We start from the raw sequence: 25,014 nt of genomic DNA, 5'->3' as shown, positions 1-25,014 counted from the left end.
ATGGCTGGGGTCACCCGTCTTGTCAAGACACTGCCCAGAAGGCAGCAATGGCAAACCACTTCTGTAGAAAAAATTGCTGAGAACAATCATGGTCAAAGAACATGATTGCCCACGCCATAAAACACAGCACATAATGATTATGTGCTAAATACGTGAGACGAACTAGATCAAAGGCAAATTTAACAATTGGCTGGATTTTTGCAGCAGCATTCTTTCCCTTTTCCCCCAAAATATTCCCAACTTTTATAATTAAACTCTGCAGTCATAGATCACCATAGCACAGAAACAGACCCTTTGGCCCATCTAATCCATGCTAAACCATTAATCTACCTAGCCCCATCAACCTGCACCTGGACCATAGCTCTCTATACACTTCCAATCAAGTACCTATCCACATCTCTTTAATGTTGAAATCAAACCTGCATCCTTCACCACATTCCCACTTAAACATTGTTCCCATTAAATATTTCACCCTTAACCCATTTTCTCATTTCAGTTTCAACCCAACCTCAGTGGAAAAAGCTTGCATGCATATACCCTATCCATAACCTCTCAATTTTGCATACCTCTATCAAATCTCCCTTGATTCTCCTACACTCTAGGGAATAACGTCCAAGCCTATTCGACCTTTCCTTATAACTCAGGGCCTCAAGTCCAGAAACATCCTTGTAATTTCTCTGCCCTCTCTTTTTTTCCTCATTTTACTAGCAGTAAAACTACAATCTTTCATGAAGCAATTGTTACTCCAATGGAAAAGCTGTATTCCACTCCGATGGGGAAAAAACTGTCTTTAGCCATTTACTTAGAGATACAGCATGGTTATAGGCTCTACAAGGCAACACAACCCATTGACCAATTAACCTAGTAACCATAAAACTTTGGGAAATAGAGGAATCGAAGCACCCAGAGTAAATCCACATGGTTTCAGGCAGAATGAACAAACTCCTTAGAGACTGGTGGAATTCAACCCAGGTTGATTGCAGGTTGCTGGCACCATAACAGCATTACACTAAATGCTATTGTGCTGCCCTAGCTACCATGCCACCCCAGTCATGAGAATTTTATCTTAACTGATACAAAATTCAAAGTATAAAATACAGGTTAAGTATTAACTCAGTATTTCAGGTACTGGCTACGCAGTTGGTTTCCATTGTGTATGAGAAAATGGAAGGTATGAACATCCTTGCTTTTGTCCCCCGCCCCCTCATTAAAGAGCTCCACTGGATGGAACTAACACACTTCCAGAAAGGATTTGCCAAATTACAAAAACATGAAAGCTGCATCTATACATAAATTAACCTGTTCGCCATCAAGTTCCACTTCATTTTAATTCCCTTTGCTACTCATAGCAGCAGAACTCAAAGCCAAGTGTAATGGATAAAAATACTCACCCTCATCATTACCCGGTGTGTATGTTACTGATCACAACGTACAAAATGAAAAACACAACAGCACCATAGCAGCATATTAAAATTTTATTAAACATGTACAATGAATAACAACATACACGAAGCAACTTTAGGCGATGACATACTGGAGCACATTCTTTAAATTTTCCACTTAATTTTCTGCAGAAAGCAAAGCAGATCTTTCAGCCTCAAAAGTGATGGTACTCTTGCCCACACAACAAATGTTCAGCTTAGATGGAAACAGTGTCAGCAACACAAAAATATGTATAAAAACTGATTTTTGTTCACAGATTGTATTCACAGAGCTACCCACCAAGTTCCTGGAGTTTAAGATCCACTCATGTAAGCTTCCAAAAACATTTGTAATAGTCCACTTCTAAGGTGTCAGAGCTGGGAGATGCAGACTGCCATCCTGTGGTGAAAATGGTGTACTTCTCGACTCATGATTCCATTCAGCAAGTTGGAAGCAGCGCAGCAGAGCCTAGTTTAGATGCAACAGATCAAACACGATAAGATGAGAATAATGTTATAGACAATTTTCAGTGCTGTATAAACAGTGAGCTGAGGGTAGATGGAGGAAATGCACTGGAACTGAGTATACTCAATGCATCTGCAAAATTCATATGCTTTTCGGTAAGACTTTGTGAAGCAATAACTTAAGGCAGCCAAGCTTCATTTCCCCACTTAATCATCAGCCTTTGCCAAAAATATGCATTGTTTTCGATCTCAATTTTCCCCTCAAAAACAGGCCACTGCACATCTGTGGCACCCAGCAACTTATAAAAAGGAACACCAGAGTTAAGTTTTCAAGAAAAATGCCACGCATTTCAGAAAAAACTGTTTTGCATGTTGAACTGTAAGAACATTAAAACGTGGCTTAGATTGTTATGTACACCACTCAAACCACAGGTCAAACTCCAACACTTGACTGTGTACTGTTATGCTACACTTCACGCTTTCTATGTTTTGTTAGGAAATGCAGGTCAGAATCAGAAATAAAAGAGCATGTTTGGATTTTTAAAACTATCAAAAGGATGTCAAAATAACCTATAACCAGTCAAAAGCAATGCAAGCCTTCTAGCAAGAAAACCAAGCACAAGCATTTTTTTAATGAAATGTAGGCAGATTCAATTGTAACCTTCAAGAGCATAGAATGAATACTTCAGAAATGTTTAAAGCACTTGGTCAAAGACTAAGTGAAGGCTCTTTTCAAAACAACAGTATGACGACTGCTATGTTCATGTTGAAAGAATCAATTAGTCAACAGGATACGAAAATACAGACAAAAGGTGTCAAGGTTTATTTCAAAATCTTGTTGAGACAATTGATTTCAGCTGAGAGGATCTAAGAGAACAAAACTCTCACCCTTGGTGTTGGCTGCTTGTCCTATGACGTTACTTGTGTACTTGTATGAATTACATGTTACTTGTATACCTACCATCTCTAGGTAAGTGTAATGGTTATGCAACTGAATTAAAGACAAGTCATCGGGGCACCTTAATAATTTGAATATTTTGTGTAAAAAAAGGATAATTAAATTGTTTTCAGTAATAAAAATAAGATCCCACTCAGTGACCAAAAAACTATCAGATTGTTAAAATCAGATAGATTATTCAAATAATTTTTGAGGACAGGGAACTGCTATCCTTGCATGTGATGATGGCAAAGCAGCAAATCAAAACTGATTCCTACACAGGACAAGAAGCAATGGCAAAATTTGATAAACTATTTAAAATCATAAATACTTTGCACAAAATGAAGTTTCAAGAGTACAACAGCAGCAATACGTTTGGCTAAAACAACTGTATAACACAAATAGAATTTAAATAAATGGCTAGGAGTGCTGGATAGAAAAGTTATTGCAGCTTTAAGGAATTGAATACATTTTTAAAGGAGTGAAAAACTACAGGAAAGAACTAGGAATGGATGTCACCATATATGTAGTTGCCTGAATGTGTCTGTAAAGACGAGTTCAAATAATCATCCAGTTATATCTTGCTTTTCAGACCAGAGTATAATCAAAGCTGTAAATAGCAATTCCAAACTGAAATTGAAAGGCCCAGGAGAAAATAACTTTATAAACGAACAGCTCAAAGTACCAAGAAGATGAGTAAGAATCTGCAGCCAAGCAATAAGTACAATTTACTTACAGGTATCTACTGCAGTGGCAAACAATCCTCATGTATGTATCTAGTCACTTTCAAATAGTTTGGCACTGTGAAAGGGAAATAATACATTTTTAATCATTAAGCATTGAGAAATCCTATCTGCAAAGTTAAAAAAAATTGCAAATTTAATTTTAACTTTGGTTATTTACAGTATGTTGCATCTAGTTACAGCACAGATTGTGACATGCAGTAATCTCAGACATATACATAATATATACATGCTAACACATTATTTCCTAGCAAAAGCAGGAGTGTTTCCAAATCTAAATCCTGATGTGTCAAATCTGAAACTGCTAGGCTAAGTAGCTGCTATCATAGAGTAACATCTGAAAGAAAAACACTGCAGATGCTGGAAAAAGAAACAGAACATGCTGGGCAGCATCTGGGGAGGGAGAAGAGAGTATGAAAGTGAGAGAGCAAGGGAAAAAGTTTACATTTCATCTTGTCAGAAGTTGTGATTTAAACTCACTGAACTGTCCATTCAGTGTACAAAGGTCAGCACAACTGTACAGAGGTACATTTTAGAGCCACTGTCTCAGAGCACTAGCAAATTAGATTCAATCCTGCCCCATACTGCTGTCTGAGTGGCACTTGCACATTTTTCCTGCGACGGTACCAGTTGCCTTTAAGTGTTTTGGTTTGCTCCTAAAATCCTATTGTTCTGCAGGCTGGTGGTAGGTTAATTAGCCACTGTAACTTGTTCCAAGTGTAGGTGAATGTTAAAATCGGGGAGTGGAGGGAGTCAATGGCAATGTGGGGGGAGGGAAACAAAATGAGTTTAATGGAATGGATACCTGTTGGTTGGCACTGAGTAGATGGACAGAAGAGCCAGTTTCTGTACTATGTCACATTGACTAACATTTTGCCACAGAGTAAGTCATCAGCTTCAGTAAAGAGAAATGGATAATTGAGGGACACAAACTTTGCTTTAAAAGCTTAGTCATAGTCATACTTTATTGATACCGGGTGGAATTGGTTTTCGTTACAGTTGCACCATAAATAATAAATAGTAATAGAACCATTAGTTAAATAGTAATATGTAAATTATGCCAATAAATTATGAAAATAAGTCCAGGACCAGCCTATTGGCTCAGGGTGTCTGACCCTCCAAGGGAGGAGTTGTAAAGTTTGATGGCCACAGGCAGGAATGACTTCCTATGACGCTCTGTGCTGCATCTTGGAGGGATGAGTCTCTGGCTGAATGTACTCCTGTGCCCACCCAGTACATTATGTAGTCGATGGGAGACACTGAGTTCAAGACGCCTTGAAATAGCTAAAATTTACTCAGCTGCTTGTGACTGACACATTCAACCGGTAAACAGCAAGTCTAAAACTACTTATTAAGCTATCAACAGCTTTTGTCCCACTGCATGGCAATTGCAGGAAATGCAGAATCTGCTTAAACCTGCCACAAGCTTATCACTTGCTGTGGTATTAACAATGACCAAGCATAAAGCAATGCAGATCAAACTCCTCTCTCTCATTTGTCTGTCACAACCACCAACAAACTCCCCAAACCTGGATTCACCCATTGCCTGACAGCTCTTGCTCAACCCCTTCCTTTCATAATTTTATATTGGCTTTCCCTCAGTACCAATGGAGGGTCTGGACCTGAAATAAAGGCTTTCACATTCCCCTTCGTAGATGCTGCCTGACACACTGATTTCCCCCAGCACTGTATGATGCTGTTAAATTACAGCACGTTATTTCACAAATTCATTGCAATATTGGCTACAGTGTTTTGCTATTGTGTTCAATCTGGATTTAATTCCTCAAGAGTTCATCTTTGCATGTGATAATGGCAAAGCAGCAAATAAAAATTGATTCCGAAACAGAACAAGCAGCAATTCAATTGTGTGACTTGAATCATATTCTGCACACCTTTTTAAATACAGCACAGTAAACACAAAGATCTCACAAACCTTAATATTTTAATTGAAACTTAACCTCTGACATTTCATTTTGAATTATGGATCTGTACCCCTCAAATACAACTAATTATGATAATGGCAAACTAAAGTTGATTATCAGCTTGTCCTGAATGCTACATCTGTTACAGTCTAAACAAACACCTGCACAACAACATTCAAGGTCAAAGTGTACCTGGCAAATGATGTTAATCCATTTCCATCGACTTTTGTCATACTTTGTCTGTTCAGTGTCCCTTCACTAAAAACTACAAAACAGCATAAAGTACATATTGACAACACAAAACAATCGGTGTTAAATGCTTTTTTTGTTCCACATCAAAATAAAAAATCAATTTTTTTCATCTTCACTTTAGGATACGATTCTGTATTAGGGAGAACTAAATCATTTGACAAATCTTGGCCATGCTGCCAAACATAATATCAAAACAGAGCACGACCAAAGTGTAGCCTGCCCTTCATGGTAACATGTGCGTGATGAAGCAAATTTAAAACTTATCAGCATGCAGTTATTTCTTACTGATTTTTGTTTTTAGCCATTAGGAACACGGGTAAGCACAAAATATTTTGTTAAATTTAAACACAAGCATTTGCAGCATTTAAAAAAGCATCTCATGAGGTTACAGGAAGCACACTTCAAGGCAAAGTAAAGGAAATGGAATTTCAGGAAGAAACCAAATCTGTACATCATATGTATGGTCCGCTGCATGTGCGTGGTCTATTTGTAATGTACCAATGCCATAAATACAGGGGCATTTACTACAGCCTGATTATAGCTTCAACATGCAGCGATTACAACATTACATGAAGAAGCCTCACCTGAATGGCCCTCTACCTTCCATATTTGTGCATGTCAAATAAACCAAAGATACCAGTTATAACTTACAATTAGGCTGTACCATCACGAAACAATTCACCAACAGGCCAGTCACATTTTAATTTGTTCAGTTTTGTTTTCGGCAAGCCAGAAGTTCAGAAAATGTGCCTTCCTTACAAATTTGCTGTCACTGACCAAATTTTGAATTATTAATTTATTTAGCTCATATAATCTAACAGCCAAATATAGGTACATCATTATTTACTTTGCCTTCAGTTAAAAGTAAGGTTTGTCATTCCTACTCATTTTCAGAGTGGAAAGGATAAAACTGAAACCTCAATGCATAGGTAGAAAATTCACTCCCACAATCAATCACAAAAGATTCATTTGCGCTAGTTTATCTCCCATTTCAAGGAAGCAGCTGGGAACAGATATTGCAACACTGCAATTGTACCACACAATTACCTAATCAACTCATGACTATAAAAGAGGATTTGGCACATTATGTTAACCAATCTTAAAAGTGCAAAATACAGAATTTATAGTGTTCAAAATGAATAGCACACTCATTTATGCAATTTGTTTATTTAAAGAATTTAATTATCAAGATTATGAAATATTCAACAGTGTCTGATAATGTGATCTAGCTTATGGAAGTTTGCCACCAACATTGACAACACTAGACAACAAAGATTTTGCTTCCTGAATACTTCTGGATGTATCTTATGGATTTTGCACTGTTGATCATGAAAATCACCATGAAATTTCCCTATCACGCATCAATTTTTTTGAAATCACCTAGATTTGTTATTTCAATTCATAATTCAAGACAGGATAACTGATATCAAGATTAAGAAATGCATTTTTGTTGGTCCACAAATCAAACGGGTCATCAATGACAGGCAATTCGAAGAACTTCTATTGGGACCGGAGAAAATCACATGGAAGACATTCAAGGGTGTTGTTGATACTTTTCTTGGCATGTACAAAGCACCAAACTAGGTGCAGCTGATTGACAACATGCTTCAAGCATACAAAACCATGAAGTGCAACATGTTATTAAAGATTTATTTTCTGCATTCCCATTTAGACTTCTTCCCTGCAAATTATGGCAGTGTCAGTGATGAGCATGGTGAAAGGTTTCACCAGGACATTGTAGTCAAGGGGCAACTGGAATCAATCAATGTTAACTAATTATTGTTGGGCACTTAAGTGAGAAGCCATCAAGTACAAATGAAAATCATTAACATTTTAATTTAGTTTAACTACTGTAAAGCATCGGCACCATTACGCAATTAAATAATTATATTTTTTGAAAAATTAAATTTATTTCTCCAAATTCCTATGTGATACAAGTAGTCTGAAATTATTTTTGTGTTCAGATCAAGCAGTCTATCATAAACAAAAAACATCTCTGAGGAAGCAACACTTTTGAAAAAGTTTGTTGTCCAGTGCAATCAAAACTTTCAACATGGAACCCCTCTGGCCCCACAATGTTATTAATAATCATGTCTATTTTACTTTACTTAATCACATTAACCAATAAAAGCCAATACAACAAAGCTATTTTTAAATACTGGAGCTAATCTGCAAAGACTGGAACACCAGAACCTTTGATTAAAATCCAGCACTCAAATTTCACATTATTGTTTGTAAACTTTAGAAATTGAACTAATTTTAATAACGTTATGGAATAAAAATAACTACCGCAGTTGATTTCTATGGAAACCATCACACCATATCAATTCCCTAAACATTAGTTTCCATACTTTATGATGAAGAATGCCTGGAATTCCAAGGCTCCCATCTAATTTCAGAATTCCAAGATGGGCTGGTCATTTTTTACTATTTTAGACAAACTGATAGCCATCACCCTGAAATTTATTTTAGTATTTTAATCATTCTAGTGATCAAGAACTAATTGTATATATCAGGAATTTGGAATTAGGCAGGATTAAACGCAGGACATAAAACTTCATTATTGCTTAAAACATTGAGTTTAAAAAGAATTCCAACTTTTTAAATACCATCTCATAGCATTGAAACCCATTTTCAATTATTTGGCTTATTTTGGATTACTTAATGAAGTAAACTTTAAGGCTGTGTTACAAGGAAAGCAATGACCAAATTTTACAGTTGTAATGCCAGTGTTTACAACTGTCTATTTTAGATGAAATGCCAAAATATACTATGTAGATTGTGAAAAACTTGGCACAGAAATTGTCTTACCACGTTTAACTCCAACAGCAGCTTCCTGTACAGCCCCCCACCTAGGATGTTGGTGTCATGACAACAGGTCAGGGCCAGCCTCAACCACGCTTCCCTGATAGTCAGGTGACAAAAGGATATTTGTTAAAACTTAAGAGATGAGAATGGAAATACAATTTTTTGTGGCTAATTACCAGAGTATTTAGTAACAGCAATACAAAGAAATTTCTCATTGCCTACACCCTAATTACCTTGCAACCACAACGCTCCAACTTAAAATATTTTTTTTCTGTTTTAAGCTAAAAGGAAAAATAAGTGGTTAGAGTTGATCCATAGCCAATGACAAAGTGCTAGCGTCACACTGGACGTATCACAGCATGACTGTTGACTTTATCGATTATTAACTGAGGTAGATTGGCATTAGATTTTTTTGGATAATTTTCACATATTAAAAAAAAATCAAGAAGAAAACTGCCAGTCATGCCATTTTGATCCAATCGATGAATGCTGTACAGAAATTATACTGTAGTAGCCAACCTCAAAATAGGGATGTCACAAACATAAGCTACCAGAAATTCTTCACTTATTGCACAATTTGACATAAAATGAATGGTATTTATTCTGTACACCAGGTTATACAATAAGGAATTGTTCTCAATATCAGCAACCAGTGCTTAACCCAGATAATGTAAATTTTAAATGAATTACATTAAAATAACCAATCTATTGTTACCATCACAAATGACATGTTTGTTCTACCATATCCGTTTGTGAATGCAACCTGGACTATTGTAGCATCACGTGCCTGGTAAGAGATTCTTTTCATTTGAATTAGCCAGTTAACGAAAAAAAGAATGCCATCCCTATTTGGCCATTTTAATATCGCCAGTATATTTTCAGTAATAGTGTTTGAGACTGACAGATTCAGAAATGGCACTAACTAGATCAAAAAGATCTCCAAGCATATGTAGTTAAGATTTAAATTCTCTTTGCATGCTGTTATCCTCAAAAGCACACACTTCAAGTTGATCAAAACCGTGTAGCATTTGATAAACTTAGCTCATGATGTACCGAATCTGAGAACAAAGAGGATTGAAGGTATCGAATTTTAAAAACCATGACACATTTAATTTAACCAATCATTTTTTTAAACCAAGCATTAACATGTCTAATGAAACCAATGGGGTTTCTTCCAATTGCATTTATTCTTAAAAAAATATTTCAAGGATAGCCTTCATTCCCATTACCAACAAGCTGAAGGTGCAAAACTGCTGCAAGTGAGTGATCAAAAAAAAAGTAACCAATTGTTCTAAATCTGCTGCTGTAGAAAACACAGCATTAGTTCAAATATCATTTGGAAGTAATGTTTGTCCAGTTTTTCCTTATACACACCAATATTTTGGGAATAATCGGGTTTTTATTCTGAACATCCAATTCCCCATGGCACATAGGAGGGAGATCCACACCAGCATTTGCAATGCAGCTGAACCAATAAAAGCTAACAGAACTGTGTTGATTGCAACAAAATTATTTAAGCTTTAATGAATCAGATTGATATTAGATTATCTGCAGACTGATGCTGATAAACACACTTAAATATACAAGACAGGAACAGGAATAGGCCACTTGGCAATTTGACGAGAAAAATTTTATAATTTTCAAATCAGTCATTAAGATACATGCAAAACTCTTCCTTCACATTTCTTTACACAAGAAAACGGTCTACAACTTCCGGTTTCTACTTCCAATTGATGCAATACAACTGGCATCTTGATACAAGCAGACCCCAACATTCCCTGGACTTCAACAGGCTGAACACAACCATAAAAGGGGAAAACCTCCCACCCGATCAAACACCAAGTCATCCAAAGCAGCCTGAATTACCAAGATACTAAAATCAGAGAAAAATGGTTTTGAAAGGAAAAAGGAAATTCTACACAGAACATAGAAATCTGCAGCACATTACAGGCCCTTCAGCCCACAATGTTGTGCTGACCATGTAACCCTCTCTAGAAACTGCCTAGAATTTCCCTACTGCACAGCCCTCTATTTTTCTAAGCTCCATGTACCTTATCTAAGAGGCTCTTAAGAGACCCTACTGTAACTGCTTCCACCGCCGCTGGCAATGCATTCCACACAGTTTTCACAGTGTGTGAAAAACTTACCCCTGACATCCCCTCGGTACCTATTTCCAAGCACCTTAAAACTATGCCCCCTCATGTTAGCCATTTTAGAACATCTTCAAACCATTAATACATTGAGCAGACAATGTAAAAATGATGCAATTAAACATTAAGGGAATTTTGAATAGCAAAGCGTTCAGCACTAGAGGTCTGAAAAAATATTCCCCTGTGCATTCTCAGACCTCTAGTGTCCAAAGTTTTGTTTATTCAAATTTCCTCTCTAAATGTATAATTGCATCTTTTCTTTAACCTCCAATTGTTAGAAATCCCAAATTTGGTTTAAAAAATGATTTTGATTTTCTTACAATACAGTCTCTTCTAAGAAATTGTTATTTCAAAGATTTCTTCCCCACAATATTACAGCAAACTGCCCTTCAAAACTACCCTTCATTCTTCCAAGATGCAGCACAGAGCGTCATAGGAAGTCATTCCTGCCTGTGGCCATCAAACTTTACAACTCCTCCCTTGGAGGGTCAGACACCCTGTGCCGATAGGCTGGTCCTGGACTTATTTCATAATTTACTGGCATAATTTACATATTAATATTTAACTATTTATGGTTCTATTACTATATTATTTATGGTGCAACTGTAACGAAAACCAATTTCCCCCTGGGATCAATAAAGTATGACCATGACTTTGACTGTTTAAATGCAGTAGCAAACTGTCAGATGCTGGTTTCATTGAGGAAACTTTTTTTTAAAGGACTATTATTAATTCAAGCGAACATCTGAATCAGCAACTGAAATAGGCCGTTTAGCAACTTGAACTTGTTTGGCTATTTAACCATAATGGTACATCTTAACTCTACATATCCATCACCAAGTAAAATGGCTCACCCCTTTGTTTATTGAAACGCAAACTCCACCTCAAAAAAAAACTTCCTTACTTGTCATATAGAGAAAATAAAAATTCCACACAGGTCTTCATCCCATATGTACAAACAAGTGTTTCAGATGCTCTGACTTCTGAAGTGTTCAGGATACAAACAGTTCACAAAACAGAACCCTGCAGTACCCTGGGGAATTCCTGTATATTCTAAATGGGTAACCCTGATTTTTAAAAACTTACTCCCTCATTCTCAATGTTTCTACTAAGAGGAAATGTCCTCTGCACATCCAGCTTCATGATCTTGCATTTCAATCAAATGCTCTGTCATCCTGAAATAGTGCAGAAAGAATCCTAATTTGGCCAATCTTTTCTCAAAAGATAACTTGACCATTCTGCATATTAGCCTTGTAACTCTTCTCTAAACTGCATCCAATACATTGGCATTCTTTCTCAAATAAGCATACAAGTACTTCTGATATGATCTCACCAATCTCTAACATAGAAATATAATCCTCCTGACTTCAGTATTCTAGTTCTTCCCCAGTAACATTAAATTTTAATAACTAAGTATTTTGATAAACATGCATAAAGACACCCAGACCCTGCTGAATTTCAGAGTTCCACAATCTTCATTCATTTGCAAAAGCTTTACTTGCGCTAAAATAGGCAATCTCCCAATTGTCCATCTTTTCCCAGTTCACCCACATCCTTTGTACCCTCCGTGTCTTCTACATAGCTTACTTCCTTATATTTTGTGCTTGGTACATTTTATTAAGTAACTTGTAACTAGCTGCCAAAGATGAAAGAGTTCTGAAATACTGTTCCATGTAACACAGCATGAAATACTAAAAACCAAACCATTTTTTACTTATTTAAGGGAGATAACTAACACCACAAATACTCGTCCCACATCCCAATGAAGGGTTGCAGGTTAATTGGCGAGTGTGAAAGAGAGAGTGAGAGAGAGAGAAAGTGCGAGTGTGTGAGACTGCGAGAGTGTGAGAGTGTGCGAGAGAGCGAGACAGTGAGAGCGCGTGAGAGAGCGCCGCAGTGTGAGTGAGTGAGACTGTGAGTGAGAGAGAGAGTGAGTGAGTGTTTAGAAAAGAGAATTGATGAGAATGTGGGGAAATTAAAAACTGTAAGATCAGTGTAATTCAGTAGCTGCTGGCTAGAATGAACTCAGTACGTCAAAGAATCAGTTTCAATGTTGTAGCTTGCTTGACTTTGACAAGCTTACACTTGTAATAGTTCAAATAGTTATAACAGAATACTAAATGTCAATATGTCAGCATTGTAGAATAGATTAGGAAAGTATTTAATAATTCAACAAAACTGCTACACACATTTAGTAAAGCTCATTTTAACAATTAAGCTCTTTACTGATTAATTCCACTGCTACATCCTGTAACGATATTCTGACAACTCCTACTATTACATAGCTTCCAAACTGCTTTGTTTGGAATGAATTCACAGAGCAAGAATGCACATTAAAATCCTTCAGTTAGAGACCAAGGACAAATCGTATTCAGAGATCCTCCCATCTCTGCTCTTGGTGAGATCTAATGCTACAATACAGCTCTTCCAGATGCTTGAGCTTCACTGTATTTCACTTAATTGCCTTAATTTTACACTAGCCCCTCACAGCAGTTAGGAACAAAAGCACATATCAAGCTCAAGAAAACAACTTCCACCCCACTGATAAGTCTACTGAATGGTCTCACAGTACAAGATGGCACCCTGATCTCAATCTACCTCGTTATGGCCCAGCACTGTGCTTTCTCTAACTACTAACACTCAAATTTGCATTCTGTTACAGTCTTCCCTTCTGCTATCTCAATGCACTGATGTGATGAAATGACCTCAGTACGTGTGACAATAATAAACCAATTTATCATCAATACTAGGGACTGAATGCAACAGATTATTGGAAAAGAACAAATCATGTTTCCCATTATTTTACAAGGAGTATCTTAGGAATAATAGGCTGGCAAGCTCTCCAATCCAAATCACTGAAATTATATTCAAATATAAATTCTCTTCACCCTGAAAGTGATCAGTTAATCTAATACTTCAGCAAGTATACAAGATTTTGAATTTTTGCTCTTTCATCTTCCACCTTTCTTTACTGAGAATAACCTACACCTGCAGAATTAACTCTGGAACAAGAGCACAATAGTCACAGTTCAAGACTGAAAGCACTTTGACTATGCCTACCTCCTCAGCTATGCTTACAGATATCAAAAAAGTTATGATAAAGGGGAAAATTTTATCTTTGGCTGTCTTTGTAGGAGAAAACTGGTCCTTCACAAAGCTGAGCAGCAAGTAATGTCTTTCAATCTTTTTATTCCTCTTGAGAGGAAGGAACAGCACACATTTCTAAATGTTACACATACAAACATTAGGAAACAGATTCAATTGCTGCAAGTACACAAATACTTCAAATTCCTTAGCAATGTTGCCACCTGATATAGACACAAGACATCTTGGATTTGTCATTCATTACCTGAAGTTCACTTAACTTCATGTGGCAATGCTATTCACGTAAAAAAAATCCAGTCTGGAATTAGGAGAAAAAAGTGATTGTCACTCAACTGTGGAATTTTCCACATAGGAATTATAACTCAATGAAACATCTGCGGATGTCACTGGGTTCAGGTCACACCAATAAATGACGATGCATTGATGGCACCATCTGTGAACTCAGTTTGTGCTGCATGAGAGCAAACAGGAGAACTGAAGCATCTGTTCTCCAAATCAATGTGCGACGGTATTGTTCTTTTTATTGAAGTCTGAAGAATAACGAGTCAATTGACAAAGCATACTTACATCACATTCACCACATAAAAACTGATTCCGAGGGAGTGGAAAGTAAATCAATGCTGAAGACAACTTTAGTAGCTTGCTTTCTCGAATTGCACTCACTCTTCAGTATTGTAGGTACGGGAAGTAATTAAATTCCAGAAATGGTGCAAATGTCAATTTTAAAGAAAAGGCCCAAAAGCATCAAAAGTGAGTTTTCTTCAACTCCCAGCTCAATAATCTTCTGCAAGTTTGGTGGATTGGGCCATCAGTTAATTGGGGCAACCTCTTATTTGGGACAATTCTTAAGGAACAAAAACAAATTGAGAAAATAGCTGGGATTCCTTTCATTTATTCCGAGCACTCTGCTGCTTTAATTGGGATAAGAGACTCTCCTCAAATATATGTCAACTAGCATCAGTCGCAGTCGTTAGATACTACACTGTGCTTACAGCAGTTTTTAAAATAGTGCCACTTGTGTGTTTGTGTTCAAAAAGCAGTGATAGTTTACTGGTAATAAACAGCATATGATGACCCCGAATTGTTTTGCTCACTGCAGTTTCAAGCATTCATGCTTGGAGATGCCAGAATCAGCCAAAAGTGAAAATGAAATGATTTCACTACTTCAGTAAGTTAGGAACTATGAAGAATTTGAAGGTATTGACAATCATCTTGAATGTTACAATGAAAATGAAGATTACAAGGATGCAATCATTGAAAGCATTGTCTGTGTATTTCATTTAAATACATAATTTGTTCCTCAGTTAAACAGGAGTTTGTCTTTCTTTATATCTTAACTATTTCCATGAAATTTTGGCTAAATAGGGCAGCCACGTAACTGGGCCAATATGTAGTGGTCACAATGTGCCCGAATTAACAGGCATTGACTGTACTTACTGGGCTGCTTTTTTTTTGTAGTTCATTTATCCAGCTTTGCGTTAAACCACAAAGAAACATTTAAAACAGATTCATAAAAATTAAGGAATATCAATCTTAAAAACATAATGGAGTCACTGTAAGCTTCATCAAACTTCAGAACAAAGTTTCATCAAAGTCATCCTCCTTAAATCTCAACTTTCTCTTATGTTACAGAACAACCTTAACCACACTTTCCCTGAAACATTATTCCAAATCAAAGTTCCAACTAACTTCTAATTTCCATTCTAATATCCTGACATTGATCAAAAGTAAACAATCTAGTTTTTCATGTTTTAGTGATCATTTTAATAAGTTGTATTTTGTGTCTCGAGACTTACCTAACATCTTGAAACCCAATTTGTAGAAGCAGAATATGACATTCAAATGGTCAATTATGCCTCAAAATTTCTTGAAAATATGAATGTGTGACTATTAACTATAGTTAAGTCTAAATTAACAACTCAAAATGCAAAAAAGAAATCCGATTTTAACACCCAAATTTAGTTTCAGATAGCTATTTTTCCAATTCAAGCAAGCATGCGATCATTGAGAGGCTGGTAACAATCTAAAAAGCTATTTTAAAAATAGTCCAAAAACCCAACTTTCAAGATACAATCTAAAGTATAAAACAAAAAAAATCTAAGTCAATATACCCAGATAACTCTGAAGCTGGTGTTAAATAAATTGGTAATTTCCAGATAGAACTCCAAAATAGCTGAACAATTCCACAAAAAGGTGATGGGAACACCATCGTCTAAAATTATATTTAATAAGCCTCAATCTAAATCATTCTTCAACATTTACTTTTACTAAAAGCAGATATAATCACACTGATTCAATGTCTTTGTAACCACTTTAGTTTTTTTCTTTTGAAATGTGTTGATCACTATCCCAAGGTCCCAATGTGATCACACTGGAGATTAGCATGGACCAGCCCTGAGATGTGCTACATTAGAGAAGTAGGCTGAACAGGCCTTTGGCCTTCTTGCGTCATCCTATTTCCCTTGATTCCTCCATGCCCATAATCCCATTTGGCCTTCAATACAAGTAACAACACTGGTCTGGGTGCAGAATTCCAGAGATTTTCAAACTGGAGATTAAAATTATCCCTTTTCAGTGGCGAATGAACAACTCTTGCAAACTCACTATCATCATTCTCATGTTATTCCCCATCAAACTTCCTTTGAATCATATGCTTCAATGAGATGCCATCATTCTCTAAACTCCCAAAAATAAAGGTCTAGTCATTTCAATCCTTCCTTTTTCAGATAGCACTTCATTCTATCCATCTTCTCTGCCCTGCATCCAAGCTCTCTTAAATGAGGCAATAACTGAATATTGAACTTCAGGTATGATCTTGCCAAAGCCATGACAAGACTTGGATTTTGAATGGCATGCCAGCAAACCATTAGACTTCCCAATTACCTCTACATTACTTGCCAGCTTTTAATTCTGCAAACTGACAGCCAACAAATACATTTACTTTTTTCTCCAGAATTTGGGTGTGAAGCTTTGAGCTTATTTACAGAATATTCAAACTACTCAAGATCCTAAAACATTTCTTTATACACCTCCCATCATATTAGTTTCAAAGAATAGCCACCAGGACTCATTTTAAATACTTGGCACTCAAATTGAGACACCTAAATTTAACTATAAATAATGTGCATTTACTTAAAACAGGAGTTCCCAAGCTTTTTTATGCCATTAATTGAGGGCTATGTACTAAGTGGAGACCTTCAAAATAAGAAGCTTCAAAAAGTCATTATTAAAGGGCAAAGGTTATTAACAAAACGCTGCAGTCACAAACACCCTTGATACCACTTTTTTCAAATAATCCAACACTTCCAAGTTCTGATCCATGCCATGCAGGATCATACGGAATAAGCTGCATCTAAGGAAACTTTCTGTGCAACTCTAATTTCTAGAAAACATTTTCACATTAGCTTCAATTTGACAGAGGCACAACTACCAAAATAAATCTTCTAAGAGCTCTTCTATGTTATATTTCTAAATGCCTCCTCCTTTGCACATTTGATCATAAAATACTGCAGTTGCCAAAACTTGTTCTTGGAAACCTAGCATTCACTGGTAAAGTAGGCCTACAATCACTGGGTACACTGAAACAACACAAATTCTCTTCGTTATCTTATATAATTAAGGTAAACTCCATTTCTGACTTAAATCTAGCACTGACACATCAGTCCAACTTAGGCTGTAGAGCTTAAATTGAATATCAAATTAATTACTAATCCCATTAATTTTATATGAAAGCTTTCTCAAGATTTACTAAAATTTCAAAATACAAGTACTGGTGGAAACGTTACACACAAACTATGGTAGATCACATAAACGAGTTGAAATCCTCCAAGAGGACTGCAACCTTGACATAGGATTTGGAGGCCTGCATGCCCCAATGACCCAGAGAGCTATGTTGGCTGGAGTCAAGATTTATGCTTTGGCTCTCGGTAGGGTCACCCATACCCAGGTCAAAGGATCACTTTGAATCAATATCTCCCAACAGTTCCCTACTGCTCCCTGCCCCTCAACTTTTCTGAAGGGATCCAACCAAGGTTATTCCTGTGTGAGGGTAACTGGCAAGCCATTTAATGGACAGGAACATAACAAAATGCTCATCCTGAATTATGCATGTAAGAACGGTAAATGTCAGGAACAGCTAAGTCAGGTTCCCTGACCCAGCTGAGGTAAAAGGCAAATTGTTAATCCTCTATGGCTCTCCTAGCTGAAGTCAGCCAAAAGTGAAGAATGAAGTGGCAAAAGCTTTGGCTTAGGGATTCAATGTTGCAAACAAGGCAGCGATTATTTCAACTCCCATCCTTATTCAACTCTTCTGGGCATAGTAACTCAAAGGCATTCTGCACTGGTACCAGCTCTTAAAGAAAAAGATGGATTTGCCTGCCTGGAAAATACCAAGATGGCAAGACAAACATGATAGACTAACATCTATCAAGTGTTAAGACCATTTTAAATTCTGTAAATTAAAAGTAGAAAAAATGTCACTAATCAAACTATAAGGCATACAATCCTTCACAAAAGTAACACATTAAAATAATGAAAACCATTAAACATTTAAAACTGTACAACTACCGAAGACTTCATCCTTTACAAAAATCTATACTTCCAATCCTTTTCACTTGTGGAAAAAGTAAGCCTTTATAAAAAGGCAAATTGTTAAATTTGATCACTCACATAAGCAGTTTTTTTTGGGGGGTAAGCTGTTGGTTTGAAGGAAATCACATCTCTAATCATTCAAATTTTCAGGACACAATTGAATTTGAATCATGAATTTTTGGATAATATAGTTTTAAGTTTTATTGAAATTTGACATGAACAATAAATTGTAAATACAATCACATCAATGAACAAAACGCCACGGGTTGAACGATTAAGCCAAACCAAATTTTGTAGGGCAGATTCTTAAAGGTGTGAAGCTAACATTTTTTTTAAAAAAACACAATTTACCTACTCTACAAATGCAAAAACACAGTTATATGTTACTTTCAGTACAAGAAAACTTAAAAATGGTTAAACTGCAAGCTCATCTTAAAACTACTAAGACAAAACACTAGCATTTACTGTATATACAGCATACTCCAACGGCAGTCTAATCCCAAAACTACAAACTAGTGAAACTGTCCAATATCAGTCAATTCTGCAAAACCATGATTGAAAATTGTGCCCAACATCTGAAAGCAAAGTCCAAAGATTCCTTTCAAACTGCTAAAAAGTAGCTTAAAAACAAAATAAAAAGCATCTTTCCCCCAAAGAATTGGTAAGGGAAAATAAGCCAGAAATGTCCAAGTGCATTTATGGAAAAAAAAATCTGGTATATACAATAGTGATTCTTGATGTCAGCAAAATGCAAGTGGCAGCCAATCTGTACTGAAGGATGTAGAGTTAAGCCAATCTGTACTGAAGGATGTAGAGTTAAGCCAATCAGATTTGAAGGTTGCAGAGTTTAGCCAATCGTGTCGCAACAATTTCACTGAAACCCCCATTTGTTTACTTCCATTGCTGCCCATAAGTATCCTGATAAAACTCCTGGTTGTCATTATTGTAACCATAGTTACCAGAATAATCACCACCTTGCTGAAGAGGCTGCTGAGCGATGGGTTGGGAGCCCCAATTCTGTTGGTTGTTGGTCTGGCGTCGTTTGGAATCTGGCTGGTTGTACCCATCGGCTTTTCGCTTTCCTCCTACGTTACCACCACGGTTACCTCTGCCACCGCGGGCACCACGTCCTCTTTGTGGTGGCTGTGGGCCCCCTCTGCCACTCCTAGCACCTCTTGGAGGTCCCATTGGTGCTCCACGTTGAGGATATCCTGCCCTTCCTCTGGGTGGGGGTACACCACGACCTCTGGGAGGGGGGATTGCACTTCTACCACCCCTTCCACCTCTTCCTCTCTGGACTGGGTATCCATCATCATAACCATAGTATGGATCTTCGTATCCACCACGATAATCATGATAATCATAGCCATAGTAATCATCATAGTAATCTTCATAGCCATAATAATCTGGGGGATAGCCATAACTACCTCCTCTACTTCCACGGACTCTGCCTCTTATTGGAGGTGGCATACGGGGTGGGGGGTAGTAATAATAGTCTTCATACCTAGAAAAGAAAGTTTTGTTAGACAGATAAAACAAAATATAAGAACACCACAACAGTTGCACTTTCTCCTCTACAAGAAGTTACTTACACTTGAGTCCTTGTAGCCTGTCGTTGAGCTTGACGTTCCTTCTTTTTCTTGTCTGGTGGCTTTGCAAGAACTATTTCAATGTCTTCGCCTTCTATTTCTCTTCCATTCATTTGATTCATTGCCTATAGAAGAAAAAAGAATTGGAAGTTATATAATTTATCTAATCAGATCAAATCATTTCCCTTCCTTCATCAGTGATCAGAGAGGCATCTGAGGAATCAATCGAAAAGTTATGGATACAGGTGCCTCCCCGCTTTTTGAACGTTCGCTTTACAAAACCTCACTGTTACAAAAGACCTACATTAGTTCCCTGTTTTCGCTAACAGAAGGTGTTTTCACTGTTACGACAAAGGCAGCCCACGAAAAAAAATCAGCACATACCCCGAGCAGCCACTCTCCCCTGGATTCGGAACGGCATTCTCGCCGGCATTGCTTAAACACGAGCCTGTGAACAGCCGTTAGCAAGATGAGTGCTAAGGTATCGGAAAAGCCTAAAAGAGCTCCTAAGGGTGTTAAACTTAGCATAAAACTAGACATAATTAAGCGTTTCGATCGTGGTGAACGAAGTAAGGGTGAAGTGAGTTTGGCTTGTGGAAGTTGACGAAGATGATGTTGAAAAGGTTTTGGCATCCCATGACCAAGAACTGATAGATGGAAGAGCAGATGCAATTGGAAGAGGAAAGGATAACAATCGAAATCTCAGTGTCCCACCACCCCAAACCCCGGGTCACGGACAGATACCCTCACTTGCTCTATGTAATCAGCAATTGCCTCTGATCTGGGCCGACATTTGCGTGCCGGGTGGCACCTAATTAATTAACTTGTCTATTTCGGCTTTTTTTCTTAAAGATGTGCTGGGTGCCTCCCGGCCACCGCTGCACTCTTGCATGCTTCGCGGATCGGTGTCAGTCGGCGCCCCAGAGGGTGGGGGCCGCTGCACCGCCCCAACCTCCAACTCAGCCTAACACACCATCATCAGTGTGCTCGGCGCTGTCCCAATTCCGGTAAGTGAAACTACACTGCACATACATTATTTCTACTTTATATCGGCTGTGTATTTTTATGTGTTATCTGGTATGATTTGGCAGCTTCATAGCCTAAAGGTTACTGGAGAGTGCTTGCGTGAGATTTTCTGCCAACCGCGCTGGCGCCGTGTTTCTGCCAAGAGCGCTTGCGTAAGATTTTCGCTATGGAGAACAGTGCAAGCAATCGTTGTAGAGAAGTATTTCTAATTTATAAAGGCCATGTATTTATCATATCATTCCTCCTTTTACTATTACATTACTGTTATTTTAGGTTTTATGTGTTATTTGGCATGATTTGGTAGGTTGTTTTTGGGTCTGCAAACGCTCACAAAATTTACCCATATAAATAAATGGTAATAACTTCTTCGCTTTACGACATTCCGGCTTATGAACCCTTTCACAGGAATGCTCTACCTTCGGATGGCGGGGGAAACCTGTACTTGAATTTATTGAAGTATGAACTACCCAGAAACAAGCTCTAACAGTAAATGGTTGATGTAGTAACTAACTTAACATATACTCTCCCTGACAGACTTAACTACTTGCATTTTAAATTGAGAGGATTGAACATCAGTTACTTCATTCTTAAATTACTATAATAAATATTTATGTCAACAAAAGAACTAAGTACATCATGCAGGTGGAAAACTGGAAAAAGTGGCAAAAACAAACAAGTTGACAAGTTATATGACAAGTCTGAACTATTTTGACAGATACATGAATAAAGTTAAAGCGAGGCTGATTAAGGACAAAGATCACCTTAAGGCAGAGAAGGATCATTTTAAGATGGCAATGAAAGAGGATAAAGCAAAAGCATTATCTAGGACAAAAATAAAAAGGAAAAAGTCCTAAAGGTATGTATCACTCAAAATTGTAGATGAGAGGCTGCTATATAAAAAAAAGGTTCTGATCAATTTGCCCAGTTTATGGGATATTACAAAAAAACTGGGGGAAATGCACACAGTCACAGGCACAAAAGGTGCAAGACAGATCTCCTCTAAATGGACAACCAACATGGATTAAAAGGAATTTCATCGCCAAGTAATCTGATGAATCACTGAAGAAAGGATTAATGAAGGCTGTACGATTCATTATTTGGAGAAATCATGTTACTGTACAAGGTAACATTTACAGAAATTACAGACTCATACCAAAAGGCATAAAAGGTCATGATCAACTAGTTTCATTGAGATGAAGTCTATGAATCATCCATACATTGAAGGTTCAAAAATAAATCGGATTTTCTACAAATCTGGTACTTCATGCCTTCCTGGCATTAATAAAAATATATATCCAATACAAACCTTTACTGCTGCATCGCGGTCCTCAAAATGAACAAATGCATAGTCTTTCAATTTTTTCACGCGTTCCAGTTTTCCAAATTGACTAAATGTCTTTTCTAGGATTTCTTCTGTAACAGAGCTGGCCAGGTTTCTTACAAATAAAACTTTGACCTATATACACACACACAATAGCAAAAAGTGATGGAGATGAACAAATTCAGTTAATGACAAATATGCTTTCAAACCTAGATGCTAAAACATAACAATAAAGTGCCAATTGTCCAGGTTTCAACAAATCACTGGTGAACATTCTAACAATCATGACATGAATAATATTATAGATTTAGGAGAGATATGAAGCTAATAGAAGCCACAGAAGTACACCATGAAACCAATATGGATTGAAGATTTTGATTGCTATGCTAAATTAGACTTCAAAAGTTCAGATGATATCAGATTTTATCAGCAAAACAACCAAAATTAGTCAAAAGCGCCAAGTTATTGCTATTATCATTTTACATTACAAGTTACCAGAAGTTATTTCAGCTCAAGATTTAGTTTATAGAAACCCAAATCTGAGGGAGTCTGGCATCTTGTAGTGAATTTTATTCCCTTTCTATATAATAATGTTATTGTTTGCAAAATTGCTTTCATTCCAACAGTGCTGCTGTCTCACAGCTCCAAACCAGGTTCAACCCTGATTTCTGTTGCCAACTGTACAGAATTTGCACATTCTCCCTTTTGTGACCTGATCAGCAAGTAATTAACGACTGTAAAATACGGTGATGCAGTTGGGTAGTCAAAGATTTGAAATGGGAGGCTTGATGGGATCATGATTAGCCTGTGCAAAGGAACAGGTTACACAGTATAAAGTAGGGGGATACAAATATTTGGCTGGGAGCTAGTATAGAAGAATGGACTGAATTGCCTGCTGTTGTGTCATCATGAGCATTACCTTTGCCATCACCTCCGGATCTGGTTCCTCTACTGGGTCAGCCCATTCGACAGTGACAATATTTCCCCAGACCTTGACTTTTCCACTCATTAATCTTCGTCTTGCCTGTGCAGCAGATTTGTGATCCTCAAATTCCAGAAAACAGAAGCCCCTGTTTTTCTTCTTATCATCAGGTTGATGATAGAGAATAACATCAGTGAGACCCTCTGCAGAAGAGAAGAAATAATGATTTTATAACAATAATCTCTGTGAACTAACAAAAGGGATGTTAGACTGGATTCTGTCTTGTTTGAGATACAATGTAATAGGTATTGGCTTCTTTAAATCTTGATCGGGTGCAAAAGGTGACCCATTTCCTCAAGTGGGTGCAATACAGAACCCAGCAGAAAATCAAAATTAAAGCTGAGCATTCAGGAACTACCTTTCAATAACCAGCTGCGAAAACAAGAAATGTTATTTTGCTGAAGAGTTACTGAAATGTTTTGGTGGAAGGTGGGGCAGCTTTCAGATCAGTTATGCTTTTGTTGGGCATGGCTTTTGAGGAACAGGGCAGGATGAAGACAAGATTATCAATACAGACATTCTAGGTGAAACAGATTGTACTGTGTAAAGAAACACAACTATTAGATAATAAGTCTGACCTCATTTTTCAACCTTTCCCTCAACCTCAGTGAAACAAAAGCGTTGGTCATTGACTTCAGGAAGGGAGTGCAGTGCACATGTTCTCGTCTACATCAACAGTGTTATGAAGTTGCAAGCTTCAATTTGCTAGGAGTGACCACCAATAGCCTGTCCTGATCCAACTACATAGACGCTATGGCCAAGAAATCTCATCAATACCTCTACTCCCTCAAAGCATCCTATCTGGATCACGATGACTTGGTATTGCACAATGTCACAAGAAAATGCAGACTTGTGAATACAGCCCAGCTTATCATGGAAACCAGCTTTCCCTCCACGGACACCTGCTGCTTCAGTAAAGCAACTGACATAATCCAAGACCCTCCTCACCCAGTCATTCTCCCTTCTTTCCTCTTCCATTGGGCAGAAGATACAAAAACCTGAAAACCAAGCCCAAGGCAGCTGCTGTTCCGCTGTTGCAAGACCTTCAAATGCTTTCCCAGCTCGCTAAGGACTTGACCTGCCTATCTATCTCATTACAATCTTGCACCTTGTTTACCTGTACAGCACTCTGTAACTGCTACACTTTACTCTGTGTCTTGTTATTGTTTTACCCTGTACTATCTCAGTGCCATGTAATAATCTTTGTGTATAAACAGCACAACTATTTTAGTGTATCTCACCACATGTGAATTTAAAATCAAATGTAGCTCCACAATGTCCAAGCATCTCCTGCATGTGATAATGGAACTAACACCATCTATCAAATTGTGATGAAATGATAGGCATAGAAACAAATGCAAATAGAGAGCAGTACATTCACTGCACAGCTAACAATTTTGTTCTGCACTTTAAAACATTCTGGAGCCTGTGTTTTTGCACTGAAGATTTCCACAGAACAGCATCATGTTTACAAGCTGGTTCTATATACCCATTACATCCTTTCTCCATTTCAGATTTTATTTCAATATCTCTCCTTCTATGTATGAACCTTGACTTGATATAAAGAATGAAAAATTTATTCCACACAGCCCTCAGATTTAGACCATACATCCCATTTTCAAATCTTTGAGAAAATTAGAGGAACCATGGTTAGCTATAATGATAAGAAATTCATAATATTTTCTATCATGATCTCAAGATAC

At 37.3% G+C, this 25,014-nt stretch overlaps 1 protein-coding gene across 3 annotated transcripts in view; it reads right to left on the bottom strand.

Annotated features, from left to right (window-relative positions):
• Nucleotides 1-1,459: 1,459 nt before the first annotated feature.
• LOC140190203 (heterogeneous nuclear ribonucleoprotein R) overlaps nucleotides 1,460-25,014 on the bottom strand; it is a 32,022-nt gene continuing 8,467 nt past the window's right edge. For 2 of the 3 annotated variants that reach the window (XM_072246736.1, XM_072246738.1), the window contains 4 exons: nucleotides 23,249-23,454; nucleotides 22,315-22,464; nucleotides 19,986-20,107; nucleotides 18,569-19,897 (listed from right to left, as the gene is read on the bottom strand). In XM_072246736.1, coding sequence (XP_072102837.1) covers nucleotides 19,285-19,897; nucleotides 19,986-20,107; nucleotides 22,315-22,464; nucleotides 23,249-23,454 — 1,091 coding nt within the window. In that variant the 3' untranslated portion in view covers nucleotides 18,569-19,284. Of the gene's footprint in view, nucleotides 1,891-3,559; nucleotides 3,625-5,680; nucleotides 5,754-8,551; nucleotides 8,646-18,568; nucleotides 19,898-19,985; nucleotides 20,108-22,314; nucleotides 22,465-23,248; nucleotides 23,455-25,014 lie in introns of those variants that run through there. The other variant, XM_072246737.1, reaches the window with a different exon arrangement.

The sequence above is a fragment of the Mobula birostris genome, chromosome 29, assembly GCF_030028105.1.
Source record: "Mobula birostris isolate sMobBir1 chromosome 29, sMobBir1.hap1, whole genome shotgun sequence".
Classification (NCBI taxonomy): domain Eukaryota; kingdom Metazoa; phylum Chordata; class Chondrichthyes; order Myliobatiformes; family Myliobatidae; genus Mobula; species Mobula birostris.
The sequence above is the reverse complement of the archived record's forward strand: the minus strand, read 5'-3'. Positions and strand labels throughout refer to the sequence as shown.